This window comes from Trichomycterus rosablanca, chromosome 20 (genome assembly GCF_030014385.1).
Source record: "Trichomycterus rosablanca isolate fTriRos1 chromosome 20, fTriRos1.hap1, whole genome shotgun sequence".
NCBI lineage: Eukaryota > Metazoa > Chordata > Actinopteri > Siluriformes > Trichomycteridae > Trichomycterus > Trichomycterus rosablanca.
Genome location: NC_086007.1, coordinates 9,313,173 through 9,327,113, shown reverse-complemented (window position 1 = coordinate 9,327,113; position 13,941 = coordinate 9,313,173). Strand labels below are relative to the sequence as shown.

The 13,941-nt window shown below is 42.7% G+C and overlaps 1 protein-coding gene across 1 annotated transcript in view; it reads right to left on the bottom strand.

The window, feature by feature from the left end:
• Nucleotides 1-13,941, bottom strand: part of foxo1a (forkhead box O1 a) — a 55,894-nt gene that overhangs the window by 4,335 nt on the left and 37,618 nt on the right. The window contains exons 2-3 of the mRNA XM_063016817.1: nt 3,338-3,529; nt 1,063-2,258 (exon numbers count right to left, since the gene is read on the bottom strand). Of these exons, the coding sequence (XP_062872887.1) occupies nt 1,063-2,258; nt 3,338-3,529 (1,388 nt within the window). The remainder of the gene's footprint in view (nt 1-1,062; nt 2,259-3,337; nt 3,530-13,941) is intronic.

Here is a 13,941-nt window from a genome sequence, read left to right as displayed (position 1 = left end):
GTGGGGAAAAACAATTTAAATGTATCATGTTCTGGCTAACATTTTATTATTTTGTTGCCTTGGGTAGACAATATGACAATGTGATATTGATAGGGTAACAGATGACAATACTATTTTTAAAAACGTTGCACATATTTTAGCATAACACCACCTCCAAAAACACTCCCTCACTGTCTTAACCGCTTATTCAATTAGGGTCGTGAGGGGGGAGTGCTGGAGCCTATCCCAGCTTTTCAATGGGTGCAAGGCACACAGTAACACCCTGGACCCTGCCAGTCCATCGCAGGGCAGACACACATACACACACATTCACCTATAGGGCAATTCATTCTCCAATTAACCTGACTGCATGTTTTTGGACTGTGGGAGGAAACCGGAGCTCCCGGAGGAAACCCACGCAGACACGGGGAGAACATGCAAAGTCGAACCCAGGACTTTCTTGCCCTTCAAAAACACCAAAAGCTTAAATGCAAAGCATGGTGAATTGATCATAGAGCTGATATGCTGCCTCAGGGTTATTGAGATTAATATTATATCAAGAAATTTCCAAGGATGATGGTGAAGATGCCAAACCCCACAAGAGAATTGACAACAGAACAGGTTTAAAAACAACACAATTGTTTTGAAAGGTCAAAATCCAGATCCAGACCTGAACCCAGTTTGGAACCTGACATAGCATAAAGAATGGCTGTTACTTAATTTTCTGTCTCCATTTTTTACCAGTTAGTAAACAGAAGGGTTCACATACTTTTCCAGACTGGATTTCAAAAGATTTATTTGTGTGTTCAATACACATTAGGCAGAATATTTAATTATTATAAGTTGGGCTAATATCATACTACAGATTATGAATTATAGACTGTAGTAATCCATGCAAATTAAGAGGGTTCACAAACTTTTTCTCTTAGCAGGATTCAATATTATTAAAAACCTTTGAAAAGATCAACATTGATATTAAATACTTAATGTTCAGAGATAATAAATCACCAATAAATCACAGTATCAATGTAATTAAGTCACATCGTCAAGCCACAGTGTGAAAGCCAGTAAAATAGGATTTACCCAGACACCCAGCTGTGAGTGGTAGTCTTGACCCCATGAGGCGGGAACCCCTGCTGGGTCATGGAGTCAAAGTTGAAGTCCAGAGTGTCTCCGTCCATGAGCGTATCATGCAGGATAGATTCCATGTCGCACTCGAAGCGCTCCACGGGCATCCCGTCCAGATCGCTTGGTAGCTTCTCCATGTGCTGAATCGTGGGCAGGCTCGGTCCTGGGCCATAACCGTTGCCGTTTATGTTGCAGAAGGAAAGTCCTCCTGGTACGGGCCTTCCACCTCCTCCCATGTGGCCAGAGGCTCCATACTGCATTTGCATGGCTGACTTGACGGGACCGACACGCCCCGTGTGGCTCATGCTGCTCAGTTGGTGCAGCGTGCGCCCGTTCAGAGCCAGTGAGGTAGGCTGGGCCTGTCCATGCATGCTGTGAGAGTGAGGCAGGACGTGACCGTGGGAGGCTCCAGCACCCATCAGCTCAGCCCGTCCGTTGCCATACGGTGGCAACATGTGTCCTCTGCCAGTTGCGGACTGGGTGACTACAGTATCTACAGAGGGCATCAGGTCCGTGTGTGGGTCTGAATCGGAGGTTAGGAGTTCTTTGAGCAGCCCGGGTGTGCAGTTGAACTGCTGCATGGGTCCAGGAGAAGCGGTGTAGGATGGCTTGCTGTCAAGAGACTGCATGGACATGGAGGACAGGCTGGCCATGCTTGCCTGACCATACATACACTTGCGGTAGTCCTGTTGGGGTTGCTGGTTGCTGTATGGGGCATATCCTGGGCTGCTCTGTAGCAGATTGGATGGGGAGGATTGGTTCGAGCTTGAACCTGGCCCTCCTGCTGATCCTGGGTTTTTGGGTGAAAGCAGGTTGAGATTGTCCAGGAGGTTCTCCATTACATTCTCTGTGCTGCCATGTCCCAGCGAGCTGGTGATCTCAGAGAGGCTCGGGAGGGTGGAGGTCATTTTGGCAGATGAGCCAGGGCCTGAGTAGACCATGTGCATGTCTGGGTCAGCCAAGTCATCCTGCTCTGGCATGAAAGGTGAGAGACGGCCACTCACTGTGCTGGCATTAGAGCTGGTGCGAGGGCGGAACGTCGTCCAGGCGTCCAAGTCGTCATTGCTGTGAGAGTTGGGGCTGCCAGGCCACTTGCTGTATTGAGAGCCTGGGCTCTCAGAACCAGCATCAGGACCACCCTGAAGAGCGAGCTAAAGCAAACAAGACAAAAGACAAACAAATAAAGGGCTAGTCAATTACTTTATTGGAATTTAGCTAAGGGTAGCAGTTGTCCCAAAACACACCCTATCTCTTTTCTCCCAATTTAGCATAGTCAATTTTTCTTTACTCCTTTTTTATTCGCTCATACATTCGGTCAATTCACGCACGGAGAGCCACACCCTGATCTCCGGGCTCCTCCACTTCCTGTATAGGTGCCTTGGGCTACTAACCAGGGTACCTGCACAGCATTGAAGACCCCACCCACTTTTCAGTCCGGTCTTTTCCCACGTGGCAGACTTTAATGACCAATTTTGTCTGCTGCAGGCACTGTCAATTATGCACACTAGGGGGCACCCAGCCAACTGGAAGCAGCACTGTGTTTTGAACTCTGTGCTGGTGCACAAGCGGTGTCACCTGGGCACCCCCATAATTATTAATGTACCCTAAAAAACCCAATTTATTTATTTTGGGTGCAAAATTGAGAAAGCAACTTTTATGAATCTGACATTAACAGGTTTTTTTTTTACTGCTCCCATATTTCAGGGTCACCACAGTGAATCTGGTCCGCATACCAGACATGGCACCGTTTTTTTTTACCCCAAATGTGCTTTCTGATGCAACCCTTTTATTTCTATCCGGGCTTGGGACCTGCATTGAGAGCGAACTGAGAAGTGATAGGCTGCTAGGCCAACCTTCCCCCTCAGATGTAAGCCAGTCATGTCTATCCAGATGCCTACCTGGCCGATAGCACTTATACGGCCAGATTCGAGCCCTAGATCTCAGCAGTAGTGGGTTTACCCCTGCACCACCCAAGCGCCGACATTAACAGTGTGATTTAAATGTGCCAATAGAATGTCTTATTACTAGGGAAATGCAGGTATTAACCTGATGCACAATTTTCACAAGTTGCTGACAATTTGTTGGTGATTGGAAAAAATATTTTAATGTTATTTAATTGTTTAATTACAGTTGAAATGGACCAACAATAAGGGTTCAGTGTAAAACATGATGCTAATATCATAGGATAAGATATGTAAACGTGAGTACAGGGGAGTACAGGGCAGCGTACCTTTTTCTTGGCCGCACGCCCTCTGCTTTTGGCAAACTTGCCCGTGTTGTCCATGGATGCCGCACGGCGCCGGGGTGACTTGCCATTCTTGCCGCCTTCTGGATTGAGCATCCACCATGAACTTTTCCCCGTCCCTTCATTCTGCACCCGCACAAAGCGACTGTGCAGGGACAGGTTGTGCCGGATAGAATTCTGAGAAAGAGAGGGAGAGGTGATGAGAAGGACGACGGGAGAGACTGTTGTGACCAACGTTTGCCCTTTTCTAGTGAATTCTGCACTGACGATAAATCAGCAGAGTGCAAATCCTTGTAGCAGCTGTTTTCTATTCAGCTTTTGCTTTTCTCTTGACCTTTTCTTTTATAAGTGACCTAGATTTCATCATTCCTCCTGGCTGGTCATTATTAGTTAATAGGGACCATGCCACTTGTACTTATGTAGTGTAGTAACCAGTTATAATGGACAAACAAACACTTCACAGCACAACTACATTCATATCATATTCATACTTAATGCAAATACCAGAGTCATAACTCCTACCTGAAGTAACTGTTAATAAACAGGAGACTACATCTATCACAAAGAAAGTCTTGGAGAGACAGTGGTAGCTCATCAGTTAAGGTACTGGATTAGTAATCAAAAGGTTGCCGATTCAAGCCCCAATTCAAGGGCTTGAATTGTATTAATTGATCATTGTAAATTGCTTTGGATAAATGTAAATGTAATGCTTTAGGGCAGTTGTAGCCTAGCAGTTAAGGTACTGGACTAGTAATCAAAAAGCTTGCTGGTTCAAGCCCCACCACTGCCAAGTGGTCACTGTTGGGCCCTATGGGCAGGGCCCTTAAACCTCAATTGCTTAGACAGTGTACTGTCACAGTACTGTAAGTCGCTTTGGATAAAAGCGTCTGCAAAATGCTGCAAATGTAATGTAAATGAAGAGACTGCACATATAAACAATATGTCTACTTGTTATAATTAGTTATTACGGTCATAAGTAGTCGACCAATCAAGTTTGCATTCATCTGATCAATCAGAATAAAAATACACATAATTTAACTTCATATTCAAGGTAACAGTAAACATGTCATATAAATGAACATACTGAAACAATAACATAAATCAGACCTCTTGACTTTATATAAACTTTAGGCCCGTCTCATAACCTAGTGAGCTCTCTACACAGACAGCATATTACATCACCTCACATGCTCCTGAGAAGAAGCCTATTTCAATTCTTAGGTGCTTCAAAATGCTGCCTAGTGAGATGCCTTATTCTGATGAGGGAACATTGAATGCTTCGAATACTTCCTCAACCGCAAAGCCAATCCCAGCATTCAGTGTGGCATCTTTTACCTCATAAAAAATGACTAACATGGCAGATGAAAACAAAGCAGCAAGTTAGGTAATTAATTTTAATTTTTATAAAGGTATACAAGCATATTTTTTTGTGCAATTTTGGGTTTTTCAGTGACAATTTAACAGTTTTCGTTATACCTATGGAGATGTTAGCTGGCATGTAAGCGGGTTGTGTCGCCTCAGCTTATTAGTTTAAATGGTCTGAAGCTAAATTGCAGCGATAGGCGGGGAGAGCTGATGACGCAAATGCTGTCTATGTACTAGAGAGTCTAAATAATCTGCCTTCTAAAGCTTGATGTCAGTTAGAATCCTCTCCACTTAGGCAGCTGCCCAGGTAGGCAATAGGCTGCAAGGCAGCTTACTAAGTTTTGAGACATGCCCTTTGTGTTATAAATGTAATTGCTTTTTTTTTACCCCCAAAAAACTATGTATTGTGTGTTTTTAACTTATTTGTTCTTAACCAAATTTACTGATGAGAGAAGCGTATTATAAAATCTGACAGCTGGGCTACAATAAAACCCTCCTACTTTTCCTGTTCTAAATTAATACAATCCTTGAAGAGAAAAATACATTACTAAAATACATTAATAAAGCACAACAGTTTATCCTCTGGTAAAAACTGAAAGAGCTTAAAAAAGAAATAAACAGATCTGCCAAGGTGGTGCAGCCCTACAAATATTGGAGCATGATGTTGCCAGGAGAAAAGAGCAAACCATGTCTATTCTTTTGTTCACTTCACCAGTCACATTCAATAGTATTAAATTAGACAAACTGTTTTATTTGACAAAAGGCTGAGCTTAGCAACCCCACATAAACACATGCAAGACTCTGCAAGTGTCATTTGCGACATGGAAAAATGCAGGAAGTGCTTTGTAGTTCCTTTCACCTCGTTTACAGAAATGGAAAACACTCCTGCTAAAGCCTGGCAGGGAAACGCAGACTATTACAGTGCAGGTGAAATATTAAGGTAGCAGCAGACAACCATTACTCAAGCCCTCACGCTGATATTTATACCATTACAGCTATTTCTCCTGAAAGGGTTGTGTGTCTAATTTAGAGTGGTTAATGGAAGGGTACAGGATGTGATGGCTGAGTTGTTTGTGGAATAGAAAGGTTCACGTTCTTTTAACTGAGAAGCTAAAACAGTGCATGCTGTGTATAATACATAAACACTCAGTAACATTTTAGCTTAGTATTTGTGATACATTAGTAATGTAAGAATTGCATTGTGCAACATTAAAAACAAAACGGCATTCAAAAAATAACAGCCTTTATAATGATCTAGGGCAGATGGGATACCTCTATTTGTCATATACACCGATCAGGCATAACATTAAAACCACCTCCTTGTTTCTACACTCTTGTTTCATTTTATCAGCTCCACTTACCATATAGAAGCACTTTGTAGTTCTACAATTACTGAATGTAGTCCATCTGTTTCTCTGCATGCTTTGTTAGCCCCCTTTCATGCTGTTCTTCAATGGTCAGGACTCTCCCAGGACCACTACAGAGTAGGTATTATTTGGGTGGTGGATCATTCTCAGCACTGCAGTGACACTGACAATGGTGGTGGTGTGTTAGTGTGTGTTGTGCTGGTATGAGTGGATCAGACACAGCATTGCTGCTGGAGTTTTTAAACACCTCACTGTCACTGCTGGACTGAGAATAGTCCACTAACCAAAAACATCCAGCCAGCAGCACCCTGTGGACAGTGTCCTGTGACCACTGATGAAGGTCTAGAAGATGACCAACTCGAACAGCAGCAATAGATGAGCGATCGTCTCTGACTTTACATCTACAAGGTGGACCAACTAGGTAGGAGTGTCTAATAGGGTGGACAGTGAGTGGAGCGCTGTGGGGCGCTGTTGGCTGGATATGTTTTTGGTTGATGGACTATTCTCAGTCCAGCAGTGACCGTGAGGTGTTTAAAAACTCCATCAGCACTGCTGTGTCTGATCCACTCGTACCAGCACAACACACACTAACACACCACCACCATGTCAGTGTCACTGCAGTGCTGAGAATGATCCACCACCTAAATAATACCTGCTCTGTAGTGGTCCTGGGAGAGTCCTGACCATTGAAGAATAGCATGACAGGGGGCTAACAAAGCATGCAGAGAAATAAATGGACTACAGTCAGCAATTGTAGAACTACAAAGTGCTTCTATATGGTAAGTGGAGCTGATAAAATTGACAGTGAGTGTGGAAACCAGGAGGTGGTTTTAATGTTATGGCTGATCAGTGTTTGACTTTCATAGAAAGGTAAAAACAAATTGTTCCTTTAAAAGTGTAAATGCATCATGTTTATCTCGCTTAATGTGCACTGTAAAATACTAATATACTGAAATTAAATAATAATTTGACGCAATTTCAAAGAAGACACAATAAAAAAACACCTTCAGTTCACTGTTGGATTAATCTAAGCTCAGAGGTGGGTTTGGAGTTTGTTCCAGTGGGTGGAAGGCCAGTCGAGGAGGAGGAGACGACGGGGGAAATACCAGGACAGAACTAGAACTGTGCGTGCTGTGTGAGAAGAGTTTGGCAAACGTGAGCGTCTAGAGTGTGGCCAGCTCAGAAAAGCCCAGTTTCCTTTCCTCTCTCTCTCTCTGTGTGTGTGTGTGTGTGTGTGTGTGTGTGTGTGTGTGTGTGTGTGTGTGCGCGTGCGCGTGTGTGTGTGTGTATAGATAGGTTCTTCTGAACTAGGCATGAACTAATGGAACACCAAGTCCTCTCTGTGCCATTACCTAACCTAAGTGACATTTCATTTCAGTATGTATTCATAGTTTGTAAAATAAATGGCAACCAGCATTACAATTATAATAAAAATAGTGAATGGTTTTACAGTGTGTTCTATGCTAAATCGGTATAATGCAGCTTTTAGTGGAATCCCTCGTTTGAACAATAGTTGATGTATTAGTAGCGAGAGAACACAGGAACCTCGGCATTCCAGCTAATCACCGTGTTCAAAGTTCAAACACAATCACGGCTGGGCCACTAGGCTGCAATCTCTTAGGAAATGAAGAACGTGGGATCAGGCGCTGTCCCAATTCACATTCCTGAGCAAGGTTACAAAACCACACTGTCCCTGTGCTGCTGAGACACTTTAATCTCGGCTTTGCAGCAGTCCTGTTATTCTTTAAATACCACAACAATACAATAACACAACAAATGCAGAAATTTCACTTAAGGTTATAGTTATGTTGGAACACAGTGGCTTATTATTATTATTTTAAATTTGATATTCATTCATTTTCAGTTGCAACCTTGCTCCTGCTGCTGCCTCCCCCCTACCTCGGACTGAGGAGGGCTGTAGAGACTTTCACTCGCACTCACTGCCATCGGGCACTTAATTTCACATACTAAGGGCACACAGCAACGTACAGAGAGTAGAGATGTAACGATACACCACAAGACAGTTAAAAATCGGTGAACATATGCCACGATTCAAATGTATTTATTTATTTAAGATGAATCAATATTCACTTTAAACAGCACAGGGCACTGGCACTATTCACCTCGCCTGGTTGACGGCACTTCACAAAGATGCCAGGTAGGGGATTTTTCAGCCAAATGTACTTATGTGAGAATACTTAAATTTCATTTCAGTTTTTTACACAATAAGCATTATTTGGCATAGTTTGTACCTACCCCAGAAATAAAAGGGCATTCATTATTTAGATACATAAAAGATACAATATTTTTATTTGATTATTTTTTTAAGAGAAATAATAAAAGGAAACTTTGTCATAATTTCTCTTCAATTTCATTTTGTTTAAGAAAATCGTAAATCACATCGTAATCGTAAACACAGTATCGTGAATCGTATCGCATCGTGGGTAGAGTGTATCGTTACATCTCTAACACCATGATTAACCACCTCTTGTGCTGTACCCCCTTCCCACAGACTCTAAGCCACTTGTGGATCCGTGTAGGCACACGGTTGGTTGATAGCACAGCTGAGATTTGGATTTGGATCACTGCACCACCTGAGCGCCCTCAGATTTGATTCATAACATGGAAGTGAATGTTAAAACCCTATGATTAGATTGTTATTTACAGATCATATACATGCTTACATTTTATTTCTTAATACTGAGCTGCTAAAGGTTTTTTGTATTATCATGTGTACATGTAATATATTTATTTTGGACAAGCTGGCTGTAGTTTCATTTCCTAACCGATATCCCACATATGCATGGTCTTAATCCCACAAAGAGTTAAAGCTGAATTGTTTAAATATAAACTTGTTTAGAACTTGTGTTTGTGTGTGAATCAGTGGGGTAACAGAAACAGCCAAACACCAGGAAGTGACCACATGAAAGAGGATTGTCACAGGAAGTCCGCCTCAGTTCCTGACATTCAGGAAACAGTGGTTGCAGGTCAGAATGTGTATGCGAGTGAGTAAAAAGGACTGGAATGCCAGCCCGCAGCAATCTGTGCCAAGTCCCAGTGTTTTGGTGGGGGAGAGGAGGGGGTATCTGTTATGTTCCCACCCCTTCAGCCTTCTTCTGTTTTGGCTCTGGTGCCAGCAGCACTTACGCTTGCTGGCAAGAACGAATACACAATGACCTGGCGTCAAGCACGGAGACCTCACGAAATGCTGAACCACAAAAGTACAGCCCTGTTCCACTGCCCCTCCTCGCATACAGAGAGGGAAAACATCAGACGTGTTATGTGTAAAAATAGTTGAACCCAACAGCCTACCTGGTTCTGTATGGGTCTGTTGTTTCAACCACAGTGTTGCAGTTTTTAATTACATCAGAATCAGAATCTTGATTTATTTGCGAAGTACCAGGTGTACAAGGAATTTCTCTTGCCTTTTTGGGCGCCATGACGTACCTCAAGCTAGTGTTAGCTAATATGCTCCTATTAAATATTAGTTTTTATTTACTCTTTTTATTTACACTAGGCAGTTGAGCCTAGTGGTTAAAGTACTGGACTAGTAATCAAAAGGTCACTGGCTCAAGCCCCACCACTTAGACAAAATACTGTCACAGTACTGTAGGTCCTAAACACATAACTACAGACACCAGCAAAACTAAAGACCACTAGACAAGATAACCTAGATCTACCACTTTGTGTACCTCATGGACACCTTGCAGCATACATAAGTTAAAGAACCAGATACCACAGCACTTCCTATATCTTGTGGAGTCCATGTCTTTGTGGTTGGTCCTAATGTTTTGGCTCATTGCTGTATGCATAGAAATAACAAATTATATATACAGTGGTGGAATGGCTGCCACACCACATAATAGTCCATGGGTCCTAAAGAGCCTGGATTTGATTCTCACCCCCAGTCTCTAAAAACTAAAGACCACTAGATAAGGTAACCTAGATCTACCACCTTGTGAACATTATGGACAGTTTGCAACAGAAGTTGAAGGACCTGCTGGTAATGTTCTGGTACCCGATACCACAGGAGTTCCTATGTCTTGTGGAGTCCATGGCTGCGTCCGAATACGTAGTGTATAATCTATCCCATAATTCAACTGGAGCTGCAAAGGCGTTTGAAGCGGAACACGAAAAATGGTGGAAAGTCGGAGTAAGACAAACATTAAAAATGTTATGATTAAGTACAACCATGAATAACGTTATGAGTAGCTTTGTGAAGACTGATAGAATTCATTTATGACTGTGGTGATGTGACATCATGCATCACGTGACGTTGGTAAGATGGCAGACATAGTACGTCTGAGGTTGCGTGCATACTGCACACTTGCGTACCAAAAGAGCTTACTGCTTTACCGGCCGAGCAGTGCGCACTGTCTCTAATTCAGTACATACTGTTTAAGTATGCAATTTCTGACACAGCCAAGGTAAACTACATCTACCACCTTGTAGATATTGTGGACACCTTGCCATGTACAAAAGGTAAGACCTGCTGGTAATGTTCTGGTACCCGATACCACAGGACTTCCTTTGTCTTGTGGAGGCTGGTCCTAATGTTTTGGCTCATCAGTGTATGTAGTGCACAAAAGTATGGGCTAAGAAACCATTTGGAATTTGGCTGACTCCACTAAGCTGTGGCTTTAAAGTCTTTTACGTAATTGCTCAGACACCTGGCATGCATAGCATGCTTTCTTTGATTTTAGGGAAAAAAAATGTACTGAAAATGCTAGTGTGACGTTGGCGTTAAAGTGAGAAACGTACCCTTTCTGAGGACTGTGTATGTGTGTGTGTGTAAATGTGAACCCTATGAGCAGCTGGAGGTCATGGGGTATGGTCCATGCCAAGGACACAGTGTGCCGTTTCTCTGTTTCCCTCCATTTTACTTTCCTTCAGTCCCTCCAAGCAGCTTGAAAGACCACATTATAGTCTTCCTCTGTCTGTATGTCTGTCAGTCTTTCTCTGCATATCTAGAAAAGCCTCCAGACTCGACTTGGCTTAGAAAATCAGTGACATCTTAAAAAGATCTCAAATGCCACATTTATGGAAAAATATCCCCAGAAAAAGCGTGAAAGAAAAGCACGAGCTGGTTTGAGTCAGCCGAGGCCACATAAGAGCTTTTCTGTGGAGAGACAGAATTAGTTGAAGAGCATGAGGGGGGCTACCGGCTCCGCCATTCACTTGATGTTTAGGCGTTGGAGTAGATGAAGAAAAAAGAAAGCATGCAATTACAGGAGAAGACTTCAAAGCTGATTTCACGCCCTCGCCGGAGAGGTTACAGTCAAACCAAGAGGCAGTGGTAAGACGTTTATGTACGACTGGTAAAGGTAAAATCCCTGAATCTGGGTCCTTTTGAAAACTAGACAGGTAGACGAAAGACGGATGACCCCGATCACACAGCTAGTGGTCAAAGGGACCGAACTTGTATTAGGTAATGTCTGGTTGAGGAGCCATGTGTTGACGGATCTAGGTGTATGTGTATGTGGTTAGCAGCAGACTGAGAGACAGCTCAGACCTGTCATTAGCCCATCACTAGCGCAGCAGGTTTCTAGCAGCCTAACACCCTAAGTATAGCTTGCAGCACTTACGGGAGGTAAAGTCAGGTAAGAAAACAAAAGGGAGAAAAGTTATTTTAACCTGAGTTAACCCAGTGCCTGGGTTTTGACACTGCTGGTTCTAAATGCACCTTACTAATCAATAATAATAAATGGAATTTAATAGATTAGGATAGATCTATTTTATTCCATTTATTACCAATTTCATGTCATTTGTAATACTACAATGCTAAATATGGAGAGCTGAGATTATCATGTGACCCTTCTGACAAGCAAGCAATCGCCAACCGCTTCTTTTGCCCTGTCAGTTGTACAGTTATGCAAAAAGCCGCACCCCATATGGAAAGAAACACTATAAACTCCCACAGCCAATTGTGCCTTTATGGATTCCAGGTCAGGTTGAAGATTGCAGCTTTTATGGAGTGTCATGACTCCTCATGACCATAATATTATGACTCATGCAGACACATAATAACAGCATGGGACTGAAGGTGTCTCGGTACGAATGTTGTGACCAGGTTGCTTTTTTATCCCTCTTATAAAAACCTTAATAAGGTTTAATAATGCAGCCACTATTGCATCCCTTAGCAAGGCTCTTAACCCTGTCTGCTCCAGGAGCGCCGTACAATGACTGACCCTGCGCTCTGACCCCAGTTTCAAAACAACCCGGGATATGTGTAAAAATAATTATTGTACTGTACACGTATGTCTGTATATATCACAAATAAAGGCATTCTTCTTCTCACTGAGTAGAGAAACATAGTAAGTACAACAGCACACTTGACAGGGTTTGGGTCTGCTTGACCTTTCTATCCCAATGGCTGTGGGCTCTTCTAAGATCACAATGTGAACATCCATAGGACATGGGTCTGTTTTTTCTGGAATCCTTGAGTATAGTGCATTAACAAAGCCCAGACATGTATCCAATGCTTCAGCCATCAGCAATCAAGTCTGTATGCAGACGCCAGACAGGCAGATAGTTCAAGATTCAAGCCCTGAATATCAGCGGTAGGGGGCTAGTGTTGTTTACAGCTGCGCCACCCAAGCACTCAACAGGACATGAGGTGTTAACCACTGATTTGACGAGTATGATGGTGTAAATCACAAGATGGTAATCCAGTTGAGTAATCCAGTTTTATTTATCCATCTAAATTCATTATCTGGCACCACTTGAAAATACTCTCTATGAGCTGGTATTACATAAATTTGGAACATTCCGTACCCCTGCATGTTTTTTGGAAGGTTGGAGGAAAACAAAGTACAGTGTAAAAGAAAGAAAACCTATGTGATAAGGCATCCACTTCAGCAGCTGCACCACTAAGCGGGTCTACCACCATCAACAAACCACCAATTGAGGAAATGTCTTCAAAAGTAGAAGTGGTGTTTCATTCAGCTCAAGTAGGGTTACAAAGTTAGAATCTATGCCAAGATGCGATAAAGCTGTTTTGGTCTCTCGCCTTACTAAGACGGGTTGTGTTGTTTTTTATGATAAATTGATCACCTAGCTGTACGTCATCTGTAACCGGTGATCAGTACAAGCAATATTTTACTATGTTGAAATTCCAACCCAGTACTCCAATTTACACCATCTACATTAGATGATCCTTCAATGTTGAGTATTGTTCACCTTTCCAGTGACTACAAGTAGCACATGTCTGCACACAGGTCACATTTCGTGCAATATTATGCCTTGAGTCTTTCTTGGCCGCTTTCTATGCACAGTATGCTAACTGTTTTAGAAATATTTCATAATCCAGTATTCTGGCTATACTGTGCAATTAAGGTCCATAATTAAAACAGCACATAAGCTACACCGATCAGCCATAACATTAAAACCACCTCCTTGTTTCTACATTCACTGTCCATTTTATCAGCTCCACTTACCATATAGGAGCACTTTGTAGTTCTACAAATACTGACTGTAGTCTATCTGTTTCTCTGCATGCTTTGTTAGCCCCCTTTCATGCTGTTCCACCACAGAGCGGTTATTAATTAGGTTGTGGATCATTCTCAGCACTGTAGTGACAATGACGTGGTGTGTTAGTGTGTGTTGTGCTGGTATGAGTGGATCAGACACAGCAGCGCTGCTGGAGTTTTTAAATACTGTATCCACTCACTGTCCACTCTATTAGACACTCCTACCTAGTTGGTCCACCTTGCAGATATAAAGTCAGAGAAGATCGCTCATCTGTTGCTGCTGTTTGAGTTGGTCATCTTTGAGATCTTCATCAGTGGTCACAGGACGCTGCCCACGAGGCACTGTTGGCTGGACATATTTTTGGTTGGTGGACTATTCTCAGTCCAG